General features: G+C 33.6%; 1 protein-coding gene across 3 annotated transcripts in view; it reads left to right on the top strand.

Moving 5' to 3' along the window:
* The window catches only part of LOC143238955 (18S rRNA (guanine-N(7))-methyltransferase), a 39,249-nt gene extending 23,739 nt beyond the window's left edge, over positions 1-15,510 (top strand). For all 3 annotated transcript variants that reach the window (XM_076479627.1, XM_076479628.1, XM_076479629.1), the window contains 6 exons: positions 7,446-7,542; positions 8,378-8,428; positions 12,080-12,165; positions 14,240-14,347; positions 14,755-14,844; positions 15,384-15,510. In XM_076479627.1, coding sequence (XP_076335742.1) covers positions 7,446-7,542; positions 8,378-8,428; positions 12,080-12,165; positions 14,240-14,347; positions 14,755-14,844; positions 15,384-15,438 — 487 coding nt within the window. In that variant the 3' untranslated portion in view covers positions 15,439-15,510. The remainder of the gene's footprint in view (positions 1-7,445; positions 7,543-8,377; positions 8,429-12,079; positions 12,166-14,239; positions 14,348-14,754; positions 14,845-15,383) is intronic.
* The last annotated feature ends 5,303 nt before the right edge of the window (positions 15,511-20,813 follow it).

The raw sequence follows: 20,813 nt of genomic DNA, 5'->3' as shown, positions 1-20,813 counted from the left end.
CTTTACCTTCAGGTTTTTCACTGGGTTTGCTCTCAGTTGGACATTCCTCTCATTAATGCCTTCGCCACTCCTCTCAACATTAAATTCTCCTCTTTTGGTCTCCAGTTCCTTATCTTCGAACTCTGCCAGTCAGTGCTTTCATCTAGGACTAGTCTTGCTTTTTCTGTATGCCTTTCCTTCTTTTCATCTTATTTCTCATATCCTTGCTTTGATATGAGACACTCCTTGTTAGGTCCTGTTGATACCATTTCTTTGGCTGGCATATCCCTGGTTTCATCAAGTGGTATCTTAGCCCTCTCTTTCCCTGCCTCATTCCAGATCTCTTGCTCCAACTACACTTCTTTCTTTCACCCAGGAGAATCATCCTGTTGGCCTTTCTGATAATGTAGCCTTTTTTCTTATCCCATTCATTTCATCCTTCAAATCTATCCATCTATCAATGGAAGTGGCAGGTTTTTTTCAGTGTTGGACCAACTTCCACTCCATTCCTCCAGACCATTCTACTGTGGTCCACCTTTCAGTCTTTTTATTGAGTGGTTTTATCAATTAAATTTTGCTTCCTTTCTAATTATTGCCAGGCTTTTTTCTTCCCATATCTTCTCCCATGATAATGACATCATGCACTAATATAATTCTTGTTAAACACTTGTTTTTTAGGTGGGAGGTAGCTCAAAACTAGTGGCATGCAAATTTTATAAGCAGATACATGAAGGAATCAAGTTTTTCTGTGTGCAGAGTGAGTACCTATCAGAATTAACATTTTTAGGTAAGGAAAATGTTAACTTTCGTTGCAAAGTAATATGATTTGTTTTTCACTTTAGGAACAGTAAGACAGGGATTTTAGGTACTTCTTGAGGGGAAGCAGATATGTGAAATCAAACGTACACAAAATCAAACAGTCTCAGCAAAGTTAGCAATTAACTAAGAGAAAAATCAATAACTGATGAACATCAAAAGTTACAGATTATAACAGATAAAACAAAACAAATGATGAAAAATCAAAATTTAATGCTTATTACTAATGAAAACCAATAGTGAGGATAAAAACTTATAACAAATAAAAATAAACAATACACACAGTGAAAATAAAAATATAAAAGATTATAACTAATTGTGTATGTATTTTGCACAGTTGTTATTAAATATGTAAATATACACAAAATGTCTACCTAGAAGTAGTATTTTAACATTTTTCATTACTGTTTTTCTAATGTGCATTAAATATGTGTGCAGAGATATTTATTGTAACTGCAAAGCATTGGGGAAATTGTTTTGTACCACTAAAATATTATGTAATGTTAAGCCTGTGACTCTTTTTTTAGTGAGATTTCCCTAAAAACAATGTACTTTGTATTTAGTAGTTGCTATTTTTAACTTGAATGGCACCTTATGTGACACATGGGCTGAGTTGCTTGATAAAAGATTTCAAGGTTCAGGCAAAGCCATCTCTAATTTTGAACTGCAGATCAGAGAGAAAACAACCAAGTAGCAGCATGTGCTGCCATATGGAGGTAATCTTAACCCAGTTAAGGAGTAATATTTCATTTATAATACCTTTACTTTTGAAAACAAGTAGCATGTTGCAACATAAAATTTATGTGTAGCAGTTCACAATCATTTACACCAGGGATTTTCAACAGGTGGCACAAGGGATGTGTGCAGCCCGCAGCATGGTTTTGTGTGGCCCGCTAAGGTCTATTGAAATATAACCTCCTTTTATAATACTTTTTTGTTGTGAAGAAATGAAAAATTCTGACTTGCGAGGTAAAAATGCATGAAAGCTCCAACTGACATTCACTAATGAAATATTAAAATTTATTTTGTGTGCACCTATATGTTTATTATTTATACCTCTATAACACTATGCAACACAAATTTTGTTCCTGGATAGTATGTGTAATTTCATAATTGCTTATGTTGTAAAAATACAAAAAACAGCCATTATTTCCTTCAAACTATGCTGTTGTGACCTGGATAATGAAATTTATAAATTAACCGAACAAAAATGTATAGAAGTGAGTAGTTTTTCAAGATTTGCGACTGTAATGTAAATTACTTTCATGTATCAGCCCCCAAATCTAGGCTCCCATCATGTTTTTGTTATATGGTCCCAGGTCACAAAAGCAAAATTTGAAGAGAAAAATAGGTCTTTTCCATTTACTTTAGGCATAAGCAATTGGGAAATAACACATTCTGTCCAGGAGCAAGAAAAAGTAAAAATGTTCTTACATAGTGTAATTTTACAGTAATAACTTGATAGTAATAGCTTTTAAATTATATCACAGTGTATTTCCTCAGTGTATTATATCATCATTCCCCCTGCTAGACAAGGTGGATTCACTCAGCTATGTACTCCCTCCCCTTTGATAGACAAAGTGAACTTGCCCAGCTGGTGGCTGTTGCCAGTCTGTTCGTTTGTTGTTGTGGAGGTTGACATGTTATAAATTATCACTGTTCAGTTCCGTGGTAAATATAGACATGAGCAAAGTTTTTAAGAAATGTAAGATTGACAGTGAAAACAGAGTGTACCAGGAACGTTGGGAACTTGATTATTTAATTACAAGCAATAACGGCAAGTTGCAGTGTTTGGTTTGTATGCAAATTATATCAGTGCCCAAAAAAATGTAATGTGAAAAGTCATTATTCAACGATGTATGAAGAAAAGTATAAAAAATATGAATGTGAAACTCGAAAAGTTCAGATTGCAGATTTCAGCAAGAAATTAAAACAACAAACGTACATCATTTCTCTTGAACTTGCAAGAGCAAAGAAACCTTTTATTGATGGCAGTTTAGAAAAGACATTTGCTGTTGAAATCATAAAGGTGTTTGGAGATGCCAAAATTGCTCAGAAATTTGAATTTGTGCTGTTTTCCAACCAAGCCATACAAAGAAGGGTCACTGATATGGGAGAACAATTAGGAAACCCACTTGTTGGATTGGTTGAAAAAAGTACTTTATTCTCGCTTTGTCTTGATGAAAGTACTGATCAAGTAGGTGTAAGTCAACTGTTAATATTTGTATGCATTATTTATGAAGGCTTTTGAATGGAAAAGGAATTATTGAATGTATGTGCTCTTCGTGGGACCATAAAAGGAAAGGATATCTTCAAGGCAGTGAAAATTTCAGTTGATAAAATTGAAGGTTTCAATATCAGTAATAGTGATAGATGATTGGTAAAAAAAATAGGCTTTGTTGGTTTTCTTACGGAAAATGAAGTAACTTTTCCAACATTTCATTGTGTTATTCATCAAGGAGCTTTGTGTGGGAAATCAGTGAAACAAAAATAAGTTTTTAAACTTGTTTTTAAAGTTATTAACATGATAAGAGGAGGAAACAAAGCTCTTTTACATCAGCAGCTTAAGCAGTTTATGGAGGATATGGAGGCTGAATGTGGGGATTTGGCTCTTTACAACCATGTAAGGTGGCTCAGTGCTGGAAAGTGTCTTGAACAACTCTTTGGAATAAAGAAAGAAGTCCCTGCATTCCTAGATCAGTTTGTTTCATTGGATACAACACAATTGGAAGAAGAGTTTAAATGTAAGGATTTTCTGAAACAACTGGCTTTTCTCACAGACATCACCACTCACCTTAACAATCTCAACCTGAAGCTCCAGGTTTACACATTGAAGATTTCATAGATGAGTTTAATGCAAGATTCAAATAATTTGAAATGCTAAAAAGCAGCATAGAGCTGTTCAATAATCCTCTTTGTGTTGACATAGAAAATCACCAAACTGATATTCAACTAAAATTATGTGATTTGTGAGCTGATCAATTTCTGCAAACCAGGCAGGAAAAAGGACCAGATTTCTTTTAAACTACTTTCAAGAAGTTGATTTCTAAATCAGTGTGCTTTTGGACAGAAAATGACATCAATGTTTGGTAGCACATATGTATGTGAAAGTGTGTTCTCCATGATGAAATTAATTAAGAACCATAACAGAAGTTGCCTCATGAATTCTTCTCTATTTCACCTCCTGAGACTATCAATGACAGAACTATATGTCGACATACCCACTTTTTTCAGTGCTGCTGAACGACCTCAAAATTCACATTGAAAATTTTATGTCCTTACTACATTAAATATCATAGGTATGTTTGCTATTCTAGTTTATTTGATATGCAGCATTTTTTCATTAAATTTATTTATTATGTAATTGAACATGTTTAAATTACATTTTCCTTTTAATTTCACAATGAAATACAACTTTTTTCACAAATATGCCCATCCACATACCATGTAATGTAAAGTAAGTCACATTCAGATTACCTCCCTCCCCAATCGTAACTCATTATACCATGTTGAAAGGACATAAATTAATCCTACCATGGATCTATTTACTCTTTATTTTGCATTACATAATGCACAAACAAGCCCTAATTTGACAAAAATATAATGCTGCCTGCTACTAAACTTGTGAATATAGTTGTGGCCCTCAGGCACTCTTAAGTTGGAAACCCCTGATTTACACTAACCACTAGACTGTGCTTGGGTCTTTTAATTTCAACAGTTAATACCTTGGTAAGGTAAAACCTGAGGATGTACCCAATAAGTAGTGAATGACTTTACAACTTGGCAAAAATAATTTTGTAATTATTTGAATGTAATGACTGGCACTGGTCTCTCTCAACTACATATCTCTCACTTTTGGTCCCAAGAAGTTGGTAGTGCACATTAGTGGCCACACCAAAGTACCTACCTTTGGCTAAGGAGCAAAACTAAGTAGGAGATATCATCAGTTTGCCCAAGGACTGTTGTATAGGAGACATCGCCCCTTAAATACACAAAGACTGGAACGTTGAAGGAGGCAGAGGAATTGCAGCAATATGGGTCAGTGACTCCAAAAACATGACAGCAAGATTTATGGCACATCCAAGGTACTTTCTTGAAGGAAAAGACTTGTGGCCATCCATCGTGGAGGGGTTAGGACCCCGCCATTTATATCCTATAATTAGTCACTTATAGTATTAGAATTAGATGTAGAAACAGTGAAGGAAAAGTTGGGTACTCTGCCAGTTGGGTACTGATTTAGATATAAGTTACAAGGAATAAATGAACAATCCCATGGAAAGTATGATGATTAATGAAGAAAGAAATCCAAATCCTACTGGGACAATACTGCTTGATTATGTTGGCCTAGAAACCAGGCTCTTAAGCTTTGAAACTTGGAATACAAGAACTTTTTTTTGAAGCTGGCAAATTAGACAATGTTATACAAGAACTGAAAATTGTAAACCTAGATATACTAGGATTAGCAAAAACCAGATGAATTAAAAGTGGAAAGATCATCAAGGAAGATCATGTCATAGTGTATTCTGGTGGAGAATGACAAGAATGGAATAGGCATTATACTAAAGAAGTATGTGGCTAAAGCAATGATTGGTTTTAGGGCTATATCAGAAAGAGTAATAATGATAAAAACTACAAAGAAAACCCTTTAACATCAATGTAATAGCAGTATATGCACCAATACAAGATTGTAATTATGATGAAGTATGTCAAATCAGGTAATGTCACATGCATTATGGGAGATCCAAATGCAAATGTTGGAACAGAAATTTTTACCAATATAGTCGGAAAATTTGGACCAGGATAAAATAATGAATGAGGAGAAAGGCTAATACAATTCTGCGAACAAAATAACCTGATAATTACTTTTGATTTCTTCCAATACTACCAAGAAAGCTTTATGCATGGAAAAGCTCACATGTCATGACAAGAGACCAAACATATTTTATAGTAATAAATTAAAGATTTCAAAACTATGTAAATTAGTAAAGACATACTCAGGAGCTGATATCAGCTGTGGTCATAATCCAACCATAATATTATAACTAATAGATGTAGTATAACACGGGATACATACCAAGCAAAATGAAACAATGTATATTTGTTCCATGACAAAAAAAAAGCCTGAAGCACAGAAGTGTACAAACTTCAGAACAATCACTCTAATGAATTGTATCACCAAACTGCTCTTAAAAGTAATACAGCAACAAATAGCAGCCAAAATAGACCAAGAAGTAATCAACTTGCAGAATGGATTTTATCAAGATGTGAAGGTATTGTTAATCTATGAATGTCCCATAGAGGTTGAACAAAATGTACATATGTGCTTCATAGATTAAAATAAGGTTATTGATAGAGTAAATCACTTAAAGATGATAAAATGCTTATGGGAGATAGTAATTGATGAGAAAGATCTTCAGATTATCACAACAATATACAGGGAACAAACAGCAGTAGTAAGAATAGAACAGAAAGTAACAACAGAATTTAAGATAAAGAAAGACATAAGACAAGGATGTGTATTATTTTGTAGTTTGTTCAACTTATACTCAAAGAAATAGAACATGTAAAGGGAGTAATGAATGAGAATTAACACCTACAACCAAAGATATACTGATTACACAGCACAACTAAGTCTATCAGATCTACAAGAGTTAGTAAATGAAAAAGGAAACAGTTATGAAATGGAGGTGAATACTACAAAAATCAAATGGATGGTAGTAACTAAGAACCAAGATGTACCTAGAATCAATCTAACTATAGAGAAAACATAACTAAACAAATAAAAAAATATATATATTTAAGACACTTGAGCATGAAGATGGTGAGAGCAAAGTGAGAATCCAAAAAAGAATATAAATTGCCAGTAGTTCATTTATCAATATGTCTTAAGTATTAACATCAGGAAACATTAACATAACTACAAGGATGAAACTTGTCAAGTGTTATGTGTAGTCAATCCTACAATGTGATGTTGAAACATAGATAATATCTAAAGTGACTGCTGAAAAGACTGAACATTAAAAATGTGGATTTATAGGAGATGTTAAAATTATCTTGGATAAACCATAAGACATGAACAAGTATTACAAATGATTAAAATTAAAGGAACACTAGTATCAGTTATCAAGAAAAAATGTGAATACTTTGCCCACATAATTAGAAGAAATGGAATACAAAGAACGTTGCTAGAAGGAAAGATTAATGGAAAGAGAGAAGGAGGCAGACCAAGAAACATGTGGATAGATAACATCAAAGATTGGATGGGAATGTCAAAAATTAACTGTGCTAAAATGAGAAAAAGAAGTGAACAGTGGTGCTCCATGACAAAGTCAAACTGCTTTGAGCAGATGATGTGCAGTTATCTTGAGAAAATACATACAGATGTAACAGTGGTTCTATAAACCTCATATTTTGGAAATGTAAATTACTGAATAATAAAACAAAAACTTTATTCATCCATTGTTAACTGAAATTGTGCCACTTAGCTGTTAAAGGCCAAAATATGCTATTCAAGACCTAAGAACCTGATTCTTGTATCATTTAATAGGTGGTTTCTCTTCGTGGGAGAATTAACTTACAAGTGTTGATAATTTAAGTAATACAATTTCTGATATTTATTGTTATTAAACTAAAATATGGTATTGTTTCAGTATTTCAGCTTTGCAGTGGCTTTGTAATGCTGACAAAACATCCCATAACCCACCTAAGCGTCTCTCCAAATTTTTTTCAACTCTGTATAGCTGTTTGGTAAGTTTATTACTACTTTTTATTGATTTAAAAGGTTAAGTGTAAATTATTCTCTACTAGACATTACAAAATGCTTTATTGTAAATGTTATTTGCATGGCTTATAACATGTCACGATCAGAAATTATTCAATAAATTCTCTTTAAAAAATTTGAAAATTAAATGATTAATGTAGGTATGCAAGGTAAAGTATATCATTTTTTAAAGTACCATTTGCTTTAGGTGTTTGGAATATAAAAACGTTATGTTATTTGTTCCTGAAGATTTTATAATTTAGTGAAAGATTTCTGTCATAGAAGTTTGGGATGACATTTCATACTGTTCTTGCAGGACTTCACTACATCAATTTCACTAAGTTGTGTAGGAGAAATATTAATGAAATGTGGCTGTAATTGAAAGTTGGGAATTTCACTACTAGATTTTCAGCTGTGGTTGTGTTTTAACAGTATTTCATCTAGCCAACTTAGTGAATCTGATATGATGAAGATCTGCACTAACAGTTTGAAATATCATCAAAACCTTTTAAGTAAGATATAATCCACTGAAACCTCCAATCATGTAATCTTTGACTAAACCTTCTCCTAAACAAGTTATAATTTTCAGTATTTGTATTTTGAAAATGGCAACTTGTTTGAAATATGTATGTACATATATTATTTTTTTATTTTTACAGTTCGAAATTTTGCTTAAGAGTGTTGTGTGTGCTAATATTTTCTATTCTTATTATGGTAAAGTGTTTTTGAAATTATTTGAAAGTTTAGTGATAAACTTGAAAAAAATAAGTATTTTGTCATTTTTATGTTTCTTGACAAGAAAATTATATTTTTACGTTTCAGAGCCGAGGGTGTCGAGCTGTTTTTCAGTTCTATCCAGAGAATAGTGAACAAGTAGGAAAGCATTTTGAGAGTTGAATTATGTATTTTGTTATTTAACAACATGATGATACTTTGAATATTTATATTGAACATTATTTATATTGTAACAGCTCAGGAAGACTATCAGCTAGATTTAACTAGTGTGCTATTAACCCTTTTCCAATGGGCTTGGTATAAAATACTATGTCTGTATACACATGTGCACTCATCTAGTATTTGTACTATAACCTTTAATACAATATGTGTATGTTCGCAAAATTTGATAAGACTTTTGGTAAACATTACAAGTCTTTTGTACACAAACAATCAAATATTTTAATGATGTATTTTTACTAAGGATTTGTGTTGTTACTAGTCCAAATGTAAAATAAATAATTGTTGCACTATGATTAAAAAATACTATTTTTCATCCCAAAAATCTTAATTTTCATTTGTGATCTCTATAATCTCATAAATACATTTGAAATATTTATTTTCAGAAAAACTTGATATTTTATTTGTTATTTTCTCTACTGTAACTCTTATACAGGATTGGTCAAAATCAAAATAAATCTAAATTACTTTTTTTGCTCTCTAGTATGCCCTCAAATTGTAATGTGAAACTACATTTGTTTATCCTAAGTAGCTATAAGCTCTTAACAATATACAGCTATTGATACTTATATTTTATTGTTTTGTTTCCCTCTGAATCATGTATAACTACTGTTTGCACCATTATAAGTTGTAAATTGCTTGGAAAACGTGTGGCTTCTTATGTTTTCAATTTACCTTACTTACGAGCTACTTGGAGCTGCTCATGTGTGTACCTTACAAAAATTGTTTATTATATTTTAACCTAAATTAACCTAAAAATATTCCTATTTTTACAGTTTAGTTACTTTTATAATAATAAAAAAGGATACATATGAAAAACAACTAATAAAGTACTTACCTGTAGTTTTTTTTAGCTGTTGACCCTACTTTTATATACTAATGGTAGCAATGCACTAACTCATTTTTATTTAATTGAATAGTTCATCAATTAATGTAGAATAATCATATGAAAAAAGCATATTATGTTACATTACTATTGCTTTTTTTTTGGCTTTCTAACTGTGTGACAAGGGCTATTAAAAATTGATGAAGCTTATCGCTGTGTTTCCCATGGGAACAGAATGTATACTAAAAGAGAAACTGACAATTCTATGTTCAGAGAACAATGTAATATAACCTGTCATTTGATAGATGAAAATCTTCTCTTTCTGTTGGTTAAAACTAATATGTGATGTTAATAGTTTTCTCTTACATCTAATACTAACTCCTGAAAGAGAGGATGTGACAAGTGGGTGTGGCAAGAGAGTCTGGATTCTCTTTTTGATTGCTCTCTGTAACCAAAAAAAATTGAAGGCCATAAAAATCTTTTGTTTAAGTGATGAAAGTTTGACAGTGGATAATTTGCATTAAATTTCATACTCATTAAAGGGGTTGTGAATAAATTGTAAAAAGAAGATATGGCTTGATAATAAACTGTCATATATCTCACACTAGATGAAGTTCAGGATTTTTTAAAACATTGCTTTATAAAATTAAAACCTTAAACTTATATACTGTTAAAATATGGATTATTAACTAGGAATTTATGCTGTACTAATTGGTATAACCTAAATAAAAAGTAGTTTCATTAAATTTCGAATGTTAGTTAGAATGCATATGCCGAGAGGGTTAAACAAACATTCCACCGTGGATAGGCATGCACACACTGTTCTAAATTAGTTTTATGTATAATAAATGTAAGGTAGATATGAAACAAATTTCTTTCTGTTCTTCATGTTATAGATTCAGGGTATTTGCAAACAGCAGTAATTTAAGATTAAACATGTAATGAATCTAACCTTTTTCTGTTCTAAATATGAAAATATTGCTTACAGACCAAAGGTTACATATTAATGTATATTACTGTAATGTATACATGCAGTGTATAAAGGCCTGTAAAATTCTGGTTTCAGTTTCTCTCTTTTAGAATGAAGTTGTAGCTATTTATTTTATGTTTATATAAAAAAACTTTTCAGTGCAACTTAAGTTTTATTTAATAGTTTTTGTTCTCCTGGTACTTATATCAGTTGGGTAAAGATATCCTTATATTTTCTCTCTCGTTATTAAGTAGATTTGAATGATATGCTGACCATTTAGCTAGTAGAGACACTTTAAAAATATAAACATGTTTTTAATCTGACTTGGAAAATCCAAAATATCAGGCTGTTGCATATGAAATGTTGGATTTTCATGTGCAAATTTGAAAGTCGATTTTTAGTGGCTGAAAAAGTAGCATTATTGTACATATGTCAGGATAATATATTATATTGTCAGGTTCATTTCAAGCTCGCTTTATTTTTCTAATTTCAAAAATTAAATCATATATACATTGATTTTTGTCATCATGGATAAAATTGATATTCATGTAATTTTCTTGTACAAGTTCAAGCTTGGTCACAATGCAGTGACAGCAACTTGTAATATCAATCATGTATTTGGTGAGGACACTGTTAATGAGCACACAGTACAACATTGGTTTAGGAGATTTTGCTCTGGTGATACAAGCTTTGACAGTCATTAATAAGGAAGAATTGAAGGCTTTAGTTGAATCAGACACCTGCCAAACTGTGAGTGATCTTGCTGACAAAGCTAATGTTCACTATATCAAGAGTTTTTTGATATATCTAAGCTATTACAAAGGTGAAAAAGTTTGATAAATGGGTACCTCATGAATTGATTGAAAACCATCAAACAAGACAAGTTGAAATTTGTTCCTCACTCCTTACTCACAACAAAAACTGACCCATTTCTTCATAGAAATGTCACCTGTGATGAAAAATGGAATCTTCACAACAGTCGATGATGATCCAGATCATGGCTTGGCTAGGAATTAACACCAAAACATGTACCAAAACCCTCTTCACTCTAAGTGTTTGATGGTTGTCAGCATGTATGATCCATTATTCATTCTTAAACTCTGAAGAAACAATCACAATAGAGAATTATTGATGCAAACTTGAAATTATGCATCAAAAGTTGTCATGAAAACATCTAGCAATAGTCAATCAGTGGACCAATGCTGCTTTATGACCTTATGTCTAATACTTTACAGTCCAAGAATAAAAGAACTTCACTATAAAACTTTACTTCATTCACCAGATCTTTCTCCTACAGATAAATGTTTTCTAAACATTTGGATTGTTTTTAAAGGAAAAAACGTTTGCAAACCAATGGTCAATTGAAAATGCCTTATAAGACATTGTATCAAAGGATATCCAATTCTTTAAAGATGGCATTTATAAACTTACTACTCATTGGTAGAAGTGCATTGAGTGTAAAGGAGCTTTATTTTGATTAAATAAATTAAACAACAAAAAGATGTACTTGTTTCAAATTTTCCTTCAAAAATCCAAAATTTCATATGCTACAGCCTGATACAATCATAATTAAAAAAACATGTTAACACTGATAGTATTATGATACGTTATTGTAATTCAAGTATTATAGGAATTTTTAGAGGTAGATATCACGTTAAGGATATAATGATGTGAAGCAGGGACATCACTGCCCCATCCTCACACAAGTAAATTAGCAATTACATACACATATATATGTATACGTTTTTTTAATTATTATTTTTTCTTCTTAAAGATTGAACTTATCACTCAACAAGCAATGAAAGCTGGCTTTACTGGTGGTCTTGTTGTGGACTATCCAAATAGTACCAAAGCTAAAAAGTATGTAATTATGATGTACTGCTATATCTTGTAGGGAAGGGACTATTTTCTAATTTATTTCACTGATATTATGTTTGAATTTTTGTATTTTCATTAATTGCCCTGAACAACCTAGAAATGTATGGAGGGTTCTATTACCTGTTTCTGAACAGTACTTGATTCAAAAGAAACTCCAGTTTCTCTCAAATAAATGGGTGAAAAGAAATTTATGTCAATATTTCTCACATATTCAGCAAACCTTTCTATTTACCAATTGAGGAATTTCACTGAAGAAGTGAAATATTCATCTTAGTGTAGGATTTCACACAAGAATATATTCCTTAATTTTCAAAGTATTTAAAGCTCTGTGTTTTATGAATGTTATTTCACATTTCTTTTCATATGTAATTTTGTTATAGCATCTGTGGTGAGTGCTGGTTGAACAACCTTATTAGTGCTTAGTATATATATATATTTCAGCTGTATTGTGAAGGTTACATTAAAATAAAATTGCAACTATAATTTATTAAACATCTTATGTGGTTGTAATTTTTGTGTTATTAAACTTTTCTATATTATGTCAGTATTTTTATGAGTGGCATACTTAATAAACATTATTAACCAAGGAAATATCAAATGTGACTGCTGTGGACTTAAATTTCCTTAAATGTTTTTGCACACCAAATTTCTTGTAGGTCTGCAACTTTGAGAAGTTACAAGATTTCTAATAATTTCACTGTGTTAAATCACTCATTTTTTCTGTATTTTACATATAAAATAAATGCTTTCACCCAATGTTTTACTTAGTTTTTAGCAGGCAAAGGTTTGTATGATGCAATAAATGAACTTAGCTATTATTCAATGATATAAAAACAAGTTGGTAAACTGAGAGACAAATTGTTTTATTTGGTTATTATATTCCTTGTGCTATATCCTGTAATATCTCAACTTTCTTTTTTATTAATCTTTCCTTTCACTGGAATTTTAAAAAATCTGTAGATAAACTATATATTTTTTAATGTTTTTTTTACTGTTCACTACATTTATTTCTTTGATCATTTGATTAAACTATTAAACTAAATAACAGTTTTATTTTGCTATTTCAGTTCTAATCAATCAATTTTAGCAACAGTACTTTCTTTTATTTGCTCTCTAAATGTATCAATGACACTTGAGGCCATTTAATGCTAAAACTTAGAGTTCAATTTTTGTGGTTGGTAGAGTACAGGTAGGCTGTTTTTTATATTTATGATTATCAAAAAACCCACATGATACATGTGTAATATTTGGGCCAAACTTTTTCTGGTGAGTAGTGTAGTAAGACTGTGAATTTGAGGTTTGATTAAATTTGGTAAAACTCGGTTGGATCCTCCAAGGTCAAATTTAAGTGAATAAGTGATTGGGTTATAGGTCAAGAGTGACAGCCATACAGAAGTGACGTTTGATACCATATGTAACCTGATTAAATTTGCTAGTTTCTCATAATCAGTAACTTTCATGATAAATGATACCTGTGCATGCTGTCCTATCATCAGTGTAAAGCAAATAAGAGATAGCTGTCATATGAGGTGTGGTTATGTGTATTAGTTGTAAATACATATTCTCACAGTATTTAAAAATAAACAATTCTTCAAAATGCACATTAAAAAACAAAAAGAAGATTTAAGCTAGTACACCTTGGGAAGTTTGAAGGGTAATAACTTTTTTTCATGGTGGTACAAAACTTTGAACTGCTGTGGCAGTTTTAAAGGGGCACACATGTGCTTGTAGTGGTGAAAGAATTATGAACATTCAGTATTACAAGCTTTTGTTTATTGGTAATCTTGTTGAGAGACAAGATATGGATGTATGAATGTATTCAGGATGTAGACAATAGTACCATCTATTGGCAGTTGATAGTATAGGACAAAGAAATAAAATTATTTAGCTGTTGTGAATGTACACGAATCCTCAATAGCAAACACAATCATATGCTGTAAAATATAGTTTTTTTATTGAAAACCCTAATTTGTGGTGTAAATTTGCAAAGCAAAAAATAAATGCAATGTTTTTACACAGAATGTGCATAACCCTCAGATACTTATTGGTTTTCTAGGATGTTTTTAGTACTGTTTACTGGAGGACATCAAAAGTTACCAAAAGGATTGGGTACAGGAGAAGAACAGAACACTGGAATAAATCATATTCCTTACAGTAATAAAAGGTAATACCAAATAAATTTAATAAAAACACCATTAGCAGATTACACCAGGTAGGTAACTATGGTTTGAACCCTCATGAAAAAAACAAGAATTTATAACTAAAATAATGTCACTTGTTTAGATTTATTTTTGACACTTAAAATATGCTGATTGTTATATGTAAGTATTATATAGTAATTTCATTATAGTACATTTATACTGAATAAACTGATAGGTTAATTAATTTGATTTAATTTCTCTGCAGATAGTTTGCAAAATTGAGAGTATTATTGTTTTTTTTTGTCATTATGAATGAGTAATGTCAAAAGGAGTGTGTGTGAAATTTGTTGTTTTCTTTTGCCAGATTAAACTTCATATTATTGAGAGAATGACACATATTAATGATAAATTCTGTTTTGTTTTAATGTAGAGAAAGAATGAAACAAATAAGGGGAAAAGCACCTAAAAAATCAAGGGACTGGATTCTTGAAAAGAAGGAGAGAAGAAGAAGACAAGGACGGTGAGTCATTCTGAATCGATCAACTGAATTTGATCTCTTTTATATATACACATATGTAATGTTTAAATATATTTGTAAAGTTTCTTATCCTCTTTTTGTGACCACAGAATGATGAAAGTTTTATTGATCTTCCATTATTAAAAAATTTAATTGTAAATAAATGGACCTTTCAGGAGTGGTGTAAAAATTAGGCAAAATTTATGTATGTAACTAAAGTATGTAAAATTAAAATTCTTGTACACTTGCATAAGAATGTTCTGAGCACAATTTGAAATAAGTATGTTACTTAAATTTTTTCAAGCAATTACCACAAGGTTTTATTCATTTGTGGTGTAAACATTCAGCGTAAAGTGTTTAAAGTGTTTAAAACATGTATATATACACACATTCATACTGTTAACAGCAGACAATTTAAAAGTCAGTAATGTTTATTAATTAGATATGTGCTAGTTGATTCAGATAGTATATTTTTATATTTGAGGGTTAATAGATGGTATTAAGAAATACAGTTTATAAATAAAATTATTTTTAATTTACAGGAATGTGAGACCTGATACAAAATACACTGGAAGAAAGAGGAGTGGGAAATTTTGAATGACGCATTTTCATATTATTTTTTTGAAATTAACATGTAGATGGGTTGTAAATAAAAATAACTTTGCATGACTTGTAGCACATTTTTCATTTTTGTATATTGTTGATTTCAATATTTAAATTTATAGTGTGCATTGAAATTCTGAATTTCTTCCACACTTGTGTGATATATACATGTGTGTGTGTGTGTGTGTGTGTGATGTATTACACCAAATTTAAAAATGTTGCTCTATTTTATTTTAATAGAATCTAAAAGCATTCATATGTAAATTAAGTATGTCTGCGAACTCACAATGCTAGAAACTGGATTTTGGTATCTGTGGTGGGCAGAGCACAGCTTATTGTGCAACTTTATGCTTAATATACAAACAAGCAAGCTATATAAATTAAGAATAATAAATCTCAGTAATCAGATGAGCAGTTATTCTTTAGAGCATTCCCTCTCGGTGTAGATTACTGTAGGTGGTGAGAGGACCTTCCAGGGAAGGTTCTGTTCTTTCAGTTTACCTCCTCTAGGGTCTAAACATCCACTCACGTGTTTATCGTGAATGGCAACATGTGAAGGGGCAGAGAGGATCCTGATGGTTGAGGGATTCAACCTTAACACACCACTTTGGCCTTGAATTCCTGTAGACAGGTGGCCTTGTGGTGGACCCCCTTGGGTCAATCAGTTGGTCCACTTGAGCTAGGATCAACCAAGTACCAGTGTTGGATGTTCTCAATAGATGTTGTGGACATTATATCTGATGCTGGTGTTTTGGTATAGTGCTCATGAAACACTGGCATTGCTGCAGTGCCCTTGTTTGACATTGTAGTACGTCCCCTCGTAGGGCTCCATGGTGGGCGGGGTCAGTGGTCACTGAAGTTTCCCTTTCTTTATTATGGATACTCCAATTACAAATCTTAATAAAATAGTGAAAAAACAGTCTATAGGTACATAACCATGTCTTGAAGATTCTGAGCAGCAGTCCTCACCATCCGTACCACCTGTTGTATCTCATTTTCTTATATTGCACTCACTTTCTGACAAATCTTTAGGGCAAATGTCTCCCTTTTTTATTCAGAAGGAACTAGAGGGATTTGCTGGCTCTCCAAAAAGCTTCGATCTGGTGACATATTGGTGACACATCTCAACACAATAAACTCCTGTTACATTCAAAAGCAATTGGGGATATACCTATAGAGGTTACACCTCATGCTACTTTGAATTCATCACGAGGAGTTATTGTTGAGAGGGATTTGAAGAACATCCCAGAGTTGGAGGTTCTTGCTGGTTTCTCCACCCAAGGAGTTTCTGCAGTGAGGCATATCTCCACTCACAAAGATGGATGCCACCATCAAGGCAGGTTGTCTTAATTGAAATATACAGCCATACATTCCAAACCCTCTCCGATGTTTCCAGTGTCGACGGTTCTGTCACTCAAAAACGTCATGTCGTGATTCCGTGACATGTGATCATTGCAGTGGGAAGGACCATGATGCCTATGAATGTGAAACAGACCCTCATTGCATCAATTGCAATGGCTTTCACCCATCCTGCTTTCATTCTTGCCCAAAATGGTTGGAAGAAAAAGAGGTGTAGCATTTGAAAATGATTCATAGCGTTACCTACCCTGAGGCTCGAAAATTGCTGTCCTCCACCTCATCTCGGACATATGCTGCTGCACTTCGTTCCACAGCTATTGTGGGAGTGAAGACAGATCTCTCAGTGCTTCCTAAAGAATCATTCTCCAAACAAATGAAAAGTCTTTTGTCCTCCATGGTTAAAAATGTTGATGAATCAACTTTGACACCTATCTCTGTCCCTTATATACATTCCACCAAACTCTAAGATCCACATTCCAGGTTCAGGAATTTCTTCAGATCCATCTTCCTCTTTCACCCCAAGATGTAAAACAATCATTTGTTTACATCCTCAGTCTCTGGAATCCCCTTCCAACAGCAAAGACCTGCTCAATCGACCCAGGGCAGGATCCATGGAGGTCGATAAACCTTCCTCAAATAAGGAAAGTAAAGAAAGAAGACTTGGTCGTAAAAACAGAAGGGTTCTCTGCCCATTTCACCAACACATAAATAAAAATAGCCACCCTGATACAATGGAACTGTCGAAGTGTACATTCTAATCTGTATGACATCAAAACACTGATTGCTTCCTACCATCCTGTTTGTCTCTCCTCACAGGAAACATTTCTGAAACTTGCTGATACAGTTACCTTTCAGCAGTTTTCTCTGTACAGAAATGACAGGCTGTGTGATGGACGAAGCCATTGAGGGGTGGCACTGTTGGTTGATCAGCATGTTCCCACCCTGTCATTGTCACTCAACACACCCTTGGAGGCCATAGCCATCCGTGTTTCCTTTGGTCCTACCATCACTGTTTGTTCTATCTACCTGCCATCTGGAGAGACATATGATCGATCAGACCATGATGCTCTCGTTGAACAGTTGCCATCTCCCTTTCTTATCCTGGGGGACTTTAATGGACATCATCCTCTCTGGGGAAGTGCTGTTATTGATATAAGGGGTCACTCTGTAGAGCGTATGCTCTCTGATCACAACCTTTCTCTTTTCAGTACTGGTTCTTCTACTTATTTACATGTGCCTAGTCAGTCCTTTACTGCTATTGATATCTCAATTTGCTCCCCTTCATTATTTTCCCAATTTTCATGGAGGGTTGACAGTAATCCATGAGGCAGTGATCATTTCCCTATAATCTTGAGAAAGACTGGACATGGTCGAGGCCACTCGACCTGTGTGACGTGGTGGAAGCTGGATTAGGCAAACTGGCCCTTTTTCACTGTTCTTGCAGAACTTGATCCTGCCATTGTCTGTAAGCCATCAATAGACAACTGTGTGACAGCAGTAACTGATTGTATTACACAAGCAGCTGCTCAATGTATTCCTAAAACCTCGACACATTTTCCACTATATCCTTGCCCATGGTGGGATTCTGCCTGCCACATGGCATGAAAGGCTCAAAAACGAGCCTGGGATACTTTCCATAGATATCCCACACTCTTGAACCTCATCGCTTTCCAGCGGGCCTGTGCACGTGCTCAGTGGGTAAGACGTCAAAGCCAGAGGGAATCTTGGATTAAGTTCACAACCAGCATAACCTCTACCAGCAGTTCCAAAGTGATTTGGGACAAGATTTGAAAGGACAGTGGGCAATATCATTCTTTCCCCCTCTTGATCTTGCTGTCTGATGGCCAGGAGGTAACTTATACCCAGAGCATTGCTGGTACTCTAGGTGAAAGCTTTTGCCAAGTATCTGGCACTTCTGCCTCTTCTTCCACCTTCTTAGCCATCAAGACTTGGGCAGAACAATCACCTCTTTCCTTTTGAGCTGATTGTCTCTATGACTGTAATTGTCCCTTTACACTGGTGGAACTCAAACTGGCCCTTCTTCGGTCTGGCAGTACATTTGTTGGACCTGATGATATACACTATGAGATTCTGTGCCATTTATCTTCTGCTTCTCTTGCTATCCTTTTGGTTGTTTTTAACCAGATCTGGCAGGAGAATGTTTTTCCTGATGTCTGGCACCAGGCTATTGTCTTTACTATATGCTTCGAAACTTCATTCCTTACCAAAGCATCCCACCTGGGGTTGTGATTTCCTTCCTCGATGGGCCATGCTTTTTCAGACCAGACGGTTTGCCATTGCTCCTTTTGGCTTTCGTATCCAGACACAGATCAATTGGGTCTGTCCTTGGATAACATTGCTGTATCTACTGGTCAGCCCATCCCACCATGGCTTCTTACAGTCCCCAATTGTGACATATCTTTAAGTCATCTGAGAAACGTAGACACTCCTGATTGGAAATACTGTCTGCTATTTGCTGAACATCTTTCAAACCATCCTTCTATTCCTATTTATACAGATGGTTCAAAATCAGGTGACTGTGTGGGCTCTGATATGGTTTGTTGTGGTTCAATGGTTGTGAGCAGAATCCCCTCTACAGCTTCTGTGTTCACTGCTGAACTGTATGCCATTTCTCTTGCTCTGGATCACATAGAAGCTGAGCAGTACTCAAAGTTCACGATTTATACTGACTCCCTTAGTTCTCTACTGGCCCTGGAATCGCCTCACATTGGTTCACACCCTGTTCTTGCCGATATTCAAAACTTACTGGCCTATTTCTCTTTAACATCTACTTTTATCCAGTTTTTCTGGATACCGGGCCATGTTGGTATTCGCGGGAATGAGCTCACCGACACTGCAGCCAAGTCTATCTGCTCTGGCACTATTACTGCTGTGCCTATCTCATACATGAACTATGGTCCTGTATTAAAGGCTCGGCTCCATGCCAGCTGGCAGTCAACCTGGAGTGAGCAACGTGAAAACAAGTTTTTCCAAATAAAAATCTATATTGGACTTTGTCTGTCTTGTTACTGTAAGGATTGGAAAAAGAAGTTGTTTTAACTAGACTACACATTGGTCATAGTTTTTTAACTCATCATTTTCTTTTATCTGGAACTGATGCACCAATGTATAGTTTGTGTAACACTCAAATCACTACAAGCCACATTTTACTTTCTTGTTATCTTTATGATTCAGAACGATGGCACCATTTTAAGCATGTCCTATTCCAAGGTTTGTCCATAATGTTAGACAGTGTTATTGGTGATGGTGACACTGTCCACCTTGAAAATATTTTTAGTTTTTTAAAGGCCATTAATCTTTTTAATGCCATTTAAGGGTTTTCATTTATACTTTATACCTTTTTCACGTGGCTCCCTTTTAAAAATCACAGTTCATCTAGTTAAATTTGAAATTAGAAACTGACCGTAATATTAAGTAACTCGAAATCAGGACTGGAAAGGCTAACTTCAGGTGACTAATGGTGGTTTTTGTACTTAACTGTTAGTCTTCCTGGTGAGTTATGAGTATTACAGTCATGCTACAGAAAGTCCTTTACAACTTGAATTACTGTAGTTTTTCTCTTGACATTGTAGACTAGATGTAAACATTGGTTTTATGCTATTTATTTATTTATTTTTTAACTTTGTTTTGTTTTACCTTAATTTCCTTTTATGAATTTTACTAAATTTACTTTTAACTTTTTACTGGACGTTTGGCGCAGATAGCCTGGCTTCGTTGTGCCATAAAACACTAAATCAACCAACCAACCTTTAGAGCATCCAATTAGTAAAACTTTTAGCAATAAATTTGAAAATATGTGAAATGTGGTTAAGACTGCAGGCTCAAGTGAGAAGATAAACTTATACTTCTTATCATGAGAATCTACTAATTCTTATACTTTTGCTCCTTTACAACTATCTTCCTGATGCAAGCTTAGTATTAGTTAGATGCAGGTATCACTTATCACCCACTCTAGTATGGTTAAGCCTGCATATTCATGCATTTTTAAT

This window comes from Tachypleus tridentatus, chromosome 13 (assembly GCF_004210375.1).
Source record: "Tachypleus tridentatus isolate NWPU-2018 chromosome 13, ASM421037v1, whole genome shotgun sequence".
NCBI lineage: Eukaryota > Metazoa > Arthropoda > Merostomata > Xiphosura > Limulidae > Tachypleus > Tachypleus tridentatus.
Note: the sequence above shows the minus strand (reverse complement) of the source record. Positions and strands in the feature narration are given on the sequence as shown.